The sequence below is a fragment of the Trichechus manatus genome, unplaced genomic scaffold (genome assembly GCF_000243295.1).
Source record: "Trichechus manatus latirostris isolate Lorelei unplaced genomic scaffold, TriManLat1.0 scaffold00016, whole genome shotgun sequence".
NCBI lineage: Eukaryota > Metazoa > Chordata > Mammalia > Sirenia > Trichechidae > Trichechus > Trichechus manatus.
In genome coordinates this window covers 7,296,945-7,309,283 of record NW_004443952.1, presented here as the reverse complement: position 1 = coordinate 7,309,283, position 12,339 = coordinate 7,296,945, and the positions used below count along the sequence as shown (strand labels likewise).

The following is a 12,339-nucleotide window of genomic DNA, read 5'->3' as shown; positions in this document are numbered from 1 at the left end:
CATAAAACAATATGTGTACTACTGTTTCATGAGAAACTATTTGTTCCGTAAGCCTTCACCTGAAGTACAATAAAAAAAAAAAAAAAAAAAACAGAATATTTGGATGGCCCCCCGGGTAAATGGAAAAGGTTGCTCATGACAGAAGAGATCACCCCAGGGATGGCACCCACCCCCAGCCCTCCCTCCCGGCCTACCTGTGTAGTGGCCCCGGAAGGTGACCCTGTCTGGCCATCTGGTGCTGCCCCCTCCTCTCATTCTGTCCCGAGCTGCCTGTGGACTATCCTCTGTAGTCCTGCTCTTTTCAGAGAAGGGCCGGGGGGAGGTTGGCTCAGATTCGGAGGCTGGATGGGAAAGAGGGGATCAGAGAGGGCAGGGGAGTGAGGGGGCCACACAGCTCAGGGAGGCTCTGGGGCAGACACCTGGATTTTAATCCCAGATCTGCCCCTTAGTGATAGCAGCTGACACACAAGGATCACTGGCTTTGAGCCGAGTGCTGGTCTAGACCCTGCATGTGCTGTGTCGTACACCTTTACAACAACCCTGCAAGGTGGACACTGTTATTACTGCACTGTTGGTGGGACCTTTAACCGCTCAGAGCAGGTAAATAGCCTGGCCAAGGTCACCTGGCTAAGAAGGGGTAGAGCCGGGGTTGAACACCAGCCACTGACTCAAGAAGCCAGGTTCCTAGCCACTCCTGCAGGACTTCAGGCAAGTCCTCTGTGCCTTCTGGGCTTCAGCATCCTTATCTGCAGCATGTGGGAGACATGACCCACCCTGCAGGGAAGCTTAAGAGAGGTGATGTATACCAAGCCCTTAGCAGATAGCTAGCACACAGTAGGTGTGCAGAACATGTGGCTGTTATTAGATGCCACTATAACTGCCTAAAACAAACACACAGAAAACCTTCTCTAAGTTTTCCCTAAGGAGGCTGCCGTGGTCCCTGACCTCTGACCCAACATGCCCAGACCGTGGCTTCCAGAAATCAGTGCTGGCAGGCGATCACTTACTCAGGGTCAGCCGGGGCACCTCCCGAGGCACCGAGGAGGACCTGGCTCGCCGTCTTCCTGTGAGGATGGCTTGCTCTGCACCTCCAGGCTCAGCAGACAATCTCTCTGTGGATTTACTAGCAAAAGGGAAAGAAAAACAATGTCACTGGATATCCTACCCTTATGCAGCCTTTAAAGATGATCAGCAAGAAGGCTAACCTGGGGAAATACTTATAATGTAATGGGAGGAGGAGAGCAGGGAAGTCAACACCAAAGACTCTGGAGTCAGGTTCACAGAAAATGGCTCTGAGCCTTTTTGACCCTCAGCTTTCTCATCTATTAAATGGGGATAATAAGAGCAATTACCTTAGAGGGTAGCAAGACAATGTCCATAAAGCCCTCCCATAGTTCCTTCCCATAGAAAATACTCAAAAATGTTAGCTGATTTTATAAGTTGTCATTGTAAATGAATGACTACTGAGTGAGTAGGTAAAAGGGTCGATGTCCCAGAAATGTTCTAGCTCTTCAGTTACGTGGTGGGTCCAGGGATATTCACTGTATTGTTATTATTAACATATGTGTTTGTATAGGAGCCCTGGTTGTGCAGTGGTTAAAGCACTCAGCTGCAAACTGAAAGGTCAGCGGTTCAAACCCAACAGCTGTTCGATAGGAGAAAGATGTGACAGTCTGCTTCTGTGAAGATTTACAGCCTTGGAAACTCTATGGGGCAGTTCTACTCTGTCCTATAGGGTTGCTATGAGTCAGAATCGATTTGACAGCAATTGGGTTTTTTTGGTATTTATATAATCTTTTATGCATCAAATATTACACAATAAAAATGCAGGCATGAATGAATGTATGAATGAGTGACAGAGTGGGCATGGCAGTGTCCAAGTCCACATGTCTGGGGAGAGTCAGAGGCTGGCCCAGTCTGTCTTCTGTGGCTGTCACCAAGGCACAGGGGCAGGAGTTTTAGGGTTATCTTACCTGCCATATTGGGAGCCCCAGGTGATTGAGGAATCTGCCGGCCGGTCCCGGGCCCTGGTGGGACAGTTGGAGGCAGATGCTGGGTGCATTGGGCTGCGCTGGGAGGGCCGGTGCAGGCTGTCTTCTAACCGCAGGCGGAGCCGGGACACCTCCTCTTGCAGCTCACGGATGGCCTGGCTGGGATGGGGGTGGAGACAGACACAAAGAACAGATGCACAGTGAACAGAGATGAAGCCACCCCCTGAGTGCTGCCTGGAGCCCGCAGCATCCTCTGACCCCCTGCAGCAGGCAAAGGCTCCATCTCTGCTGTCAAAGGATTCCAGAACTTCTCCGCACTTCCACTTTTCTGGCCACACCCCTTGACACCTCTCTGAGTTCATGTCACTGTGTATGAGCAGGACAGAACCTTCCTTTGAGGTTTATACATCCTAACATGCAGGGCCTCCGAATATCTGTTATGACACACCAGTGACAAGTTCTCAGGACAAACATGAGATGCAGAATAAAGAGGGCGTTGGCTAAAGTTCCACTTTAAAGTTTGAACTCTGACCTGCCTCAGCCCCTGGGCTGCCCTCCTTCTTCTTCCTCTATCTGCGGAAATTCTAACCGTCCGTCCAGGCCTTGCTCCATCCTGCCCTTGCTCAGCCTCTTCGCCCAAGACATTCCCTAGGGTTGTCCAATCCATCCCTCCACCTCTGGCAGAAGATGCTTGTCGATGGGTCTCCCCAGCCAGATGGGGAGCCACTGGCTGGCAGGGAGTAGGTCTTCCCCATCTTGCAGCTCCTGGGTCCCTTACATCTTATAGGTGCTCAGGAAAAGTTACTGAGTTGGCTGCCAGGCTTTAAGGGGGAGCAGAGTAAAGGGCTGGGCCTGAAGAGAGGACAATGAGACACCAGGGTGCATCCTACCACCAACAGGACTGGGAGGGCTGAATGAGAGAAGGCTGGAAGATGCAGGGCGCTATTTGCAAGGCTGCTGTAATCCCTGCCAAACCGCTGAACCCAGCTCAACCTCTCACCTGCAACCTCTTATTTGCATCTAGATGGCAAACACTGTCTGGATTTCTCTTCCTTTAGTCCCCGAATCTCTACAGCCTTGCTCTGTGGGCATTGCTGGCACTGTGTGTAGACAATCCCACCCAGGCCCACCCCTATGTACACACAAAACACCCTACACCCTGAAGGTTAGAGGCTGGGCTCAGCTTGGCTGTCTTCTGGGCTGGTGCCGGCTCTGACTCTACTCCTTGGGCCAGCTCTGGGTGGGGGGCTCCCCTCTGGGTTAGCTCTTGCCTGGTGGTCCCTGGACTAGGGGAAGAGTGTCTCCTGGTGCCACCTCTAGCAAACATCAGCTCTCAGATGAATGTGCCAGAGGGAGAGGAGACCTCTCTCAGGCTATGCCCCAGCACGCTGTGCGTCCAAGGGCAGTCCGTTCCCCTGGCAATCCCCAGGGAGACGCTGTTGGGGTTTCCAAGGCAAACAATGAGGAAGGAGGTGGCGGAGAAAGAGCTCCCATTACTAGTTAACCCCTGGAAGGCAGGGCTGAGGCTCCGTGCTTTGTGCAGGGCCAGACGGCAGCTCTGGCACCCTCTGGAGGTGAAGTCTGTTAAAGGAGGGTTTATGAGACCTGGGGCTTGGAAGACCTACTTAGGTGTCACTTCCTTTCTCAGGGTTGTTTTTATCAGTATCTCAGTCTTCCTGACTTAACTCTTTAGTTACTGAGTGCCAGCTGGCACTTAAAATTCATCTTCCCCTGCAAACTTACTGCCCTTCTTGAGTTCCCCATCTCCGTACACATCCAACTGGCTGGCCACCAGAAATCTGAGTCATTCTAGACTCTTCTGTTTCCCTGAACACCCCCTAAAGTTAATTAACGACCAAGTCCTCTGGGTGCCTAAATCCCTCTTCCCAGTGCATCACTCCCTGTCTGTACAATTAACTGAATCTGTCGTCCCTAAGTATTCAACTTACTCTCGCCCCGTCCTGGTGAGGAGGAAGCTGGGGGTGGTCTCTGCCGGCCCATGGGTCAGAGGGGCAGCTGCAGGAGCCGGAGTAGGGGGTGAGCTGAGTGCCTTGCTGGGGAGGAGCTGTTCAGAAATCCGCTTTCGCACCTTGAACTCCGAGGAAGGGACTGCTAGGGAGACAGAGACCAAAGTGAGGATACCACAAAGAGCATCCTTGAAGCTCAAACTTGTGTGGGCAGAATGAGGGGACAAAGAGACGGTGCCCGGCTGAGGTCACAAATGAATTTCCTGATAAGTTCAGTGACCCACTGACCTCAGAACCAGAGATGGGTTTTTTGCTGGGTGCCTGGGGTGCTAAGCTGGGCCCACAGAGCCACGGCTAACGAGAATACCGCCCACCCGCCCACCATTACAGCATCGGATCCAAGTCTTCAAAACTATCCCCTCTGCAAACAGTTAATCACCCTCTCATTTGGGTTCCCCCAGACTCCGTCATGCATCTCACCATGTAGTTCTAGGACTGGCTCAGAGCCTCCATGTCCCCCTGAAACGACAGCCATGCCTTTGCATGTGTGTGTTTACACCTTCACATGTGTGTTTACACCTTTGCATGTGTGTGTGTTTCTGGAGAGAGTGTTCATAACTTTAACCAGCATGTCACCGGGGTCGGTGACCAAACATGAAAAACCTGTTAAAAATGAACTTAGATACTACTCATCCATTTAAAGGAATGAACTATTGATACATGCAACAACCTAAATGAATCCAGAAAATTAGACTGAATGAAAAAAGCCAATCCTAAAAGATCACATACTGTATGATTCCACTTATATAACATTCTTGAAATGACATGACAAAATGGTAGATACGGAGAACCAATCAGTGGTTGCCAGGCATTTAGGGTGGGAGGGAAGTGGGTGTGGCTATAAAAGGGCAACATGAAGGATCCTTGTGGTGATGGAAATGTTCTGTATCTTAACTGTATCAACATCATTATCCTGGTTGTGATACTGTTCTACACTTTTGTGAGATGTTATCATTGTCGGAAACCGGTGAAGGGCACATGGAATCCCTGTGTATTATCTCCTACAACTGCATGTGGATCTACAATTACTTCAGAATGAAAGGTTTAATTGAAAATTTGTTTTTTTTTTTTTTTTTTTACTGATGAACCTTAAAAAGAGGCAAAGCTAATCCATGGTGTTAGAAGTCAGGATACTGGTGAATGGCCATCTAAGATACTCCACTGGTCTCACCCCATCTGGAGCAAGGGACAATGAAGAAAACAAGATACGAGGGAAAAATTAGTCCAAAGGACTAATGGACCACAACCACCACGGTCTCCATCAGACTGAGTCCAGTACAACCAGATGGTGCCTGGCTACCACCACTGACTGCTCTGACCGGGATCACAACAGAGGGTCCCGCACAGAGCTGGAGAAAAATGTAGAACAAAATTCTAACTCACAAAAAAAGACCAGACTTACTGGCCTGACAGAGACTGAAGAAACCCCAAGAGCATGGCCCCCCGACACCCTTAGCTCAGTAATGAAGTCACTCCCGAGGTTCACTGTTCAGTCAAAGATTAGACAGAACCATAAAACAAAACAAGACTAATGGGGCACAACAGCCCAGGGACAAGGACTAGAAGGCAGGAGGGGACACGAAAGCTGGTAACAAGGAACCCAAGGTCAAGAAGGGACAGTGTTGACAAGTTGTGGGGTTGTTAACCAATGTCATAAAACAATACGTGTACTGTTTAATGAGAAACTATTTGTTCTGTAAACCTTCATCTAAAGTACAATAAAAAATTAAAAAAAAAGTCAGAATACTGGTTACCTTTAGGAGGGATGGGAGTGACTAGAAGGGGGATGTAGGGGGTCTTGGGTTTCCAAGAACCACACTCTTGGTCTGAGTATGTTTATTTTATGAAAATTCATCAATTTATGTTTTTTTCTGTATGTCTGTTCTAGTTCAATAAAAGTTCTCATACATTTTCACATATATGAGGTGTAAATAAACACACACATATGTTGGCATAGGAAACAGCTTACAAGTTCTACACCAAAATGTCAGCAGTGACAGTTTTCAGCAGATTTTTTTTTTGTTCCCTTTTGTCCACCCTATCTGTAAGTTCAGAGGCAACTGTGGTTCAGTGGTAGAATTCTTGCCTTCCATGTGGGAGACCTGGGTTTAATTCTGGGCCAGTGCACCTTAGCCACCACCGTCTGTCAGTGGAGGCTACTGTGATGCCAAACAGGTTTCACTGGAGCTTCCTGACTAAGACAGACTAGGAAGAAAGACCTGGCAATCTACTTCCAAAAATCAGCCAGTGAAAACCTTATGGATCACAACAGTCTGATCCCATTGTACAAGGGGTTGCCATGAGTCAGGGCCTGATTCGGCAGCAGCTAACATCTACGATTTCAAATCTGCCTACAATTAACTTGCATATTTTGTATCCTAAAGGGTAATGCAAGGTTTTTTTGTGTGTGGGTTTTTGTTTTTTTAATTCAGGCCACCCCCCAGATTCTAGCCCACCCTGAGTTGTCCACTCACCCATCTCTGCTGTCAATGCCCGCTCCAGGTGAAAGCTGGGTGCCCTCTGCTGGCGAGGACTGCCTGGGCTGGAGACGTGCCTCTGGGCTCGGCTCCTGGGTGTGCTGGGCTCAGCAGCTGTTCTGGGAACCACAGGACCCCTGGCCTGGGGGTGAGAGGCTCCATCCTGGGGCACAGACGCAGTGACGGGCCGTGTTGATGTCCCCAGGGTGCTGGGGAATGATGCAGGGAGAGACACATTGAAGTCACACAGAGAGAAGCCCTTAGACTACAGCCTCCGAGTCTCCCCCACTTGCTAAACCAATGAGCTCCCAGCCTTTGGGACTTTGCCTCCTTGGCAATACAATATTTCTGAGGTTGTACCCCATTGTGTATGCATTTGTTTATAAGCTACATAGCTGTACATGTGCCAACCAACATATGCAAAATAATAAAGCTCAATTTGTTTTTTAGAAAATATAAAGAGAAATAGAATTTCTAGCGGTTTCTTGCAGTCACCTGGTTTTGGACGCCACCACTTTACATGGTGCCTCCAGCATGTCACCCTTCACCTGTGTCCCATACCTTCTGCCTTCCCTTTGGGTTCCCGCCCAGCTTTCTCCTCACATAGCTGCCATGTTTGCCCTTTGTCCTTGCCTTCTGTTCACCTCACACTACCCTCCCTATAGTTTTTGTCATTCACCCATTCATTCATTCATTTATTTGTTCAACAAATATTTATTTCCTGGTCTGTCACTCATTGGCTGAGTAACACTGGGCAAGTCCCTTCCCCTTCTCTGAGCCTCTGTTCCTTTCTACCAATAAAATGCAACAGCGAGCCATCACTGGGAAGACGAAATGAGGTCTGGTCCAGAACAGAGGTCTGTGAATGCTCTGACTATCGACCCCTGTGCAGGGCATCACAGACACTTTGGTTCCCAGATTACCCCAGGTCTGCAGACACTGATGGAACAATGGTAGGGGTCCCTGGGATACCTGTTATGGGAGAGCCGGTGCTCTGGGGCCTGGGTGACAGGTGACACTCTGCTGGTTTCTGAGCCCACAAAGCCACTGTCTGTTTCCGGTGATGCCATCCAGGGCTCCTGAAAGAGACAGTATCCGTTTAAGTCTGAGGAATGTGCCCAAGGCACACTGGGAAGCCCTTCCTGAATGCTGGACTGGGCTTCACATTCCAGAGGCTCACAAACCCTACTGGGAGGTTGGCCTGGCTCCCAACAACCAGGCCCAGGGTGTCAGGGTCCGCAGGCCCTCAGGGCCCAGCATGAGCCCCAGGCTGAGAGCAGGGACTCCACGTTCTGAGTGTGCCCTGAGCAAGCCCAGAGCTCACTGCAAGCCCTGCTCCCCTAAGGAGTGGGAGCTAGAGACCCTGGGAGAAGTGACTGTAGCAGATTTCCTGAGATGAGCAATAGAAAGAGGAGAAAACGGTCTTTTTGCAAGCATCTTCTGGCGTGGGCCTGGACTTCCACGGCCTTTTCTGACTGCAGAAATGCCCTAGCCCAATCACTGGGAGAATAACATCCATCAGACAGGTGCACCTCCTACACCACCACACCACCAGCTGACGTCAAGCCAACTCCAACTCATGGCGACCCGATTTGGGTCAGAGGAGAACTGTGTGCCACAGGGTTTTCAGTGGCTGATTTTTCAGAAATAGATCTCCAGGCCTTTCTTCCAAGGTGCCTCTGGGTGGACTTGAACCTCCAACCTTTCAGTTAGCAGCCGAGTGCACTAACCTTTATACCACTCAGGGACTCCAAGGCAAGCCACAAAGGACACAAATAGAATGATGCCAGGTATCTACCCTCAAGAGGTGCAGAGATTCCTTACCACAAGCTCATTAGGGCTGCAGAAAGTCCCTGGACCCCTGAAACTATAGGCAGAATGTATGTGGGTATGTGCACATGCATATATATACATTATTCTATGAAAGGACCCACAGCATAAAGGACTCTTGCAACAGTTTAAGATTCACTGCTCTAATGCACAAATAGGGCAGAGAGTCAAGAACTAGCTGCCTGGCTGTGATAAGCAGGCTGGGAGAAATACAGTCAATGGCCGCAGACGCTCAGAGGAGGAACAAGAACCCTTGACAGAGGGACGGGGCTGGGAGTGGGCATGCACAGCAAAGAGGTGGCATTGGGCATAATGCCTGAATGATGAGCAAGAGTGTGACTGGCAGGGATGTGAACAGCAGGTATTCCAGGAAGGAACGGCATGAACAAAGCCTGGAGGTAGAAAACTCCAGACCATCTGGGGGATGGCCCTGAGGTTCTGAGCCAGAGGTCCCCCAGCCCCCACATGGACACTTACCTCCAGGTGGGGCCCACCAGCTTGGAGGAAAGACTTCTGTGGAAGGCGTTCAGAGGTGCCACTTCCTGCCAAGCTGGTCATACTGCTCTGGTGGGACACCGCAGACTTGGTACCGCGAGGGGGGTGCGGTGTGCCAGGGCCTGGAGGGGGGTGTGGCATGCCAGGGCCTGGAGGGGCTGCCTTGGTCTTGTCCAGGCCTGGCGGGTGTCCTTCTCTGGCCATGGATGTCTGGAAGCCGGATGGCTTCACAGACACCATCTGCTCCGTGGTCTCCCTGGCAGGGAAAGAGAAGTATGCCAATCCTGAGCCCTGGCATGAGCCGGAGAGCCCTGACCCTGGGGTCAGCCTGTCCCAGGATCCAAGCAGTCCAGGGCATAAGCGTGAAGTCAGACACCAGGTGCCCGTCCTGGTTCTGCACCTTCTAGCTGTGTCACCTTGGGCAAGGCATTCCTCTCTCTGAGCCTCACTTTTCTCAACTCCATGATGTGGATTCCAACAAAACCCACCCAGTATACCACAGGGGAAATACTCTGAGAACAAATGAGCTAACACAGTGTTTCCCAGGCTTCAGGAATTTGCATACCATCTTCCCTATTTCAGTCACCTCTGTAAACTTCAATCCACTTAAAAAGATGTTATTTAATTATAAATAGATAAGTATTTCATGTTAGAAATAGAAAGCAACTTTAAAAATAAATACAAGACTTGGAGGACACTGAGCTTCTATTAGGGGTGATGGCAAAACCTGGAAATGGATAGTCATGATGGTTGCACAACACGAGGAAAGTAATTAATGTCACTGAATTGTATATGTAAAAAAATTCTGAAATGGCAAATTTTCTGTTTTTTATATATATATGTATACTCATGACAATAAAAAAAATTAAAAACAAGTAAATATAAGAGACGTGGAAACAGTATTATCATACTCTAGATAGATCCTGCTGTCTGCTGAAGGCTCTAAGCCTGAGGCCTGCTCACTCACGCTCTATGTTCCCTTTCTTTTTTTAAAGGAAAATCAAAAGAGGCGTTAAAGTCGTAACAGCACTAACAGAGACTTTCCCTTTGATGTAATTAGAAGGACTTTGACCGAAAAGGAGAATAATGTTATTTAATGCTGCATCTGTCCTACCTGAAATCCTACCCCACATCACCCAAAATCACTCCACATGCTATCAATGGTATACATTCCACATTCTGGAGAGATGCTGAGGACAGGAGAGCACTTTCTACACTCCAAAGAGTTTTCTAGCTCACTATGACAATTATTACCCCCGTGTTTCAGAGTTGGCATGGGACAAGTGGGGGAGGTTCACTGACATACTTAAGGGGGACGCCATGACTTCTCTCAGCCTGTCCTGGGAGCTGCCTTGGGGTGAGCCTGGTGGCCTCTCCTTTCCCTGGAGTTAGAGCCGGCCGGTCAACTTCCAGGACACGCCCCTTTTCCTCTTCTTCCTCCTCCATGCTCATGGCTTCCGGAAGGGACTTCACACTGATATACCTGTAGAAGAACACACAGACAGGCATGACCTCTGCCAGCAGGGGCAGACGAGAAGCAGCCACCCCGGCCAAGGAGGCCGGCCTTGCTCCTGGGGGGCACTCACCGCTCCAGGAGGCCATGGAAATCTTGCTCCATCTGCAGTTCCTTATGCCTGAGTGGGGCTGGGAGCTCCGGTGGCCTGTCCTCCACCTCACTGCTGACAGAATTCACATCCACATCCACATGCAAAGAGCAGGGGCCAGCCCCAGTGGTGTCAGGCTGGGACCAGAAAGGCAGAGGGGCAGAGGTTCAGTAAATACCTAAACATCACTTTTTAAGCACCCATCTCATGCCAAGCTCTTGCTGAGTGCTGAGAAATGAGACATATGAGACTCATTAACTCCACTACCCTTTTATGTGTGCGAAAAATGTGGGAACTGGACTACCTGAGCTTCAATACTGACTTCTAGTAATTGAGCACCTACTATGTACCAGGCACTATATACACATCACGTCACAAAAATCCCACCAGTACATGCTGTTATTACAACCCATTTTATAGACAGGTAACTGAGGTTCAAGGAGGCAGAAGGATTTGCCAAGAGCCACACAGAGCAAGTGGCAGAGTCGATATTCGAACCCAACTTTCCTGGCAGAAACACGCCTCCTGACCCCTTTCCATTCCAGTATGGCCACTCCAGCCCCCAAAAGCACCTTCATGGGGGGAGCATGGGAAACCCTCAAGGTGATGCACTCAGATTGTTACCTCTTAGTGCATGATTACTGCCAGAAGGATTTTCATACCCTTGGGGGCAGAGCACAGTGCAAGAGAATCGTCCCCAAATCGCTGGGCCACCGAGACCTCATCTGTCATGGATATTATACTAACAGCCCTCTTCCAGCTCCTTTCCCTATCTAACGTGCCAGGCCCTACTTCCTGCTCGAATCCTCAATGGAAAAGTAGACAACAAGGAGTGTGGAGGCACAGAGACCCCACCACTGTCAGCTGTGTGATGTCTCTAAGCTCAGTTTGCTCAGCTGCAGAAAGAGATCGTAATTTCTCTCATGAGGTTGGTGCAGGCTGGAGAGAATTCTACAGAGCCCCTTCTATGTGAGATCCTTGTCTAATGTTTTCCATCTTTGTGAATGGCCCCATCACCCATGTGGTTCTACAAGCCAGAAGCCTGGAGGTCATCCTTGGCTCCCTTCCCTCTCGCTGCCACTCCAAGTCCAGTCAAATGGACCTTCTAAACCTCTCTCAAGTTCATGCACACCTCTCCATCCGCCCTGCCACCTCCCCTAGGTCACAGCAGCAGCCTGTAACTGGTCTACCCTCAAATCCTCCTACAACATCCCCCTTTGGACAATCCCAGCCAAGTTTATAACCACACTCTTTTTTTTTTTTTTTTTATTATTGTTGTACTTTAAGTGAAAGTTTACAATTCAAGTTAGTTTCTCATACAAAAATTTATACACACATTGTTATGTGACCCTAATTACTCTCCCCATACTGTGACTGCACACTCCTCCTTTCCACCCCTGATTTCCCATGTCCATTCAACCAGCTCCTGACCCTCTCTGCCTTCTCATCTCACCTCTAGACAGGAGCTGCACATTTAGTCTCATGTATCTACTGGAGCTAAGAAGCGCACTCTTCACGAGTATCATTTTTTGTCCCATAGTACAGTCTAATCTTTGACTGAAGAGTTGGCCTCGGGAATGGTTTTAGTGCTGGGTTGACAGAGAGTCTGGGGGCCATGCTTTCTGGGGTCCTTCCAGTCTCAGTCAGACCATTAAGTCTGGTCTTTTTACTAGAATTTGAGTCCTGCACACCAGTTTTCTCCTGCTCCAATGCGGACTCTCTGTTGTGTCCCCTTCCAGGGCGGTCATTGGTGGTAGCCGGGCACCACCTAGTTCTTCAGGTCTCAGGCTGTTGCAGTCTCTGGTTTACGTGGTCCTTTCTGTCTCTTGGGCTAACGCTTTCCTTGTGACTTTCGTGTTCTTTATTCTCCTTTACTGCAGGTGGGTTGGGACCAATTGGTGATTCTTAGATGGCT

The 12,339-nt window shown here is 49.5% G+C and overlaps 1 protein-coding gene across 1 annotated transcript in view; it reads right to left on the bottom strand.

The window, feature by feature from the left end:
• AKNA (AT-hook transcription factor) overlaps positions 1-12,339 on the bottom strand; it is a 45,938-nt gene that overhangs the window by 9,678 nt on the left and 23,921 nt on the right. Inside the window, exons 9-17 of the mRNA XM_004372132.2 lie at positions 10,407-10,561; positions 10,127-10,303; positions 8,803-9,076; positions 7,468-7,574; positions 6,493-6,704; positions 3,941-4,103; positions 1,974-2,150; positions 1,008-1,123; positions 195-341 (exon numbers count right to left, since the gene is read on the bottom strand). Coding sequence (XP_004372189.1) covers positions 195-341; positions 1,008-1,123; positions 1,974-2,150; positions 3,941-4,103; positions 6,493-6,704; positions 7,468-7,574; positions 8,803-9,076; positions 10,127-10,303; positions 10,407-10,561 — 1,528 coding nt within the window. The remainder of the gene's footprint in view (positions 1-194; positions 342-1,007; positions 1,124-1,973; positions 2,151-3,940; positions 4,104-6,492; positions 6,705-7,467; positions 7,575-8,802; positions 9,077-10,126; positions 10,304-10,406; positions 10,562-12,339) is intronic.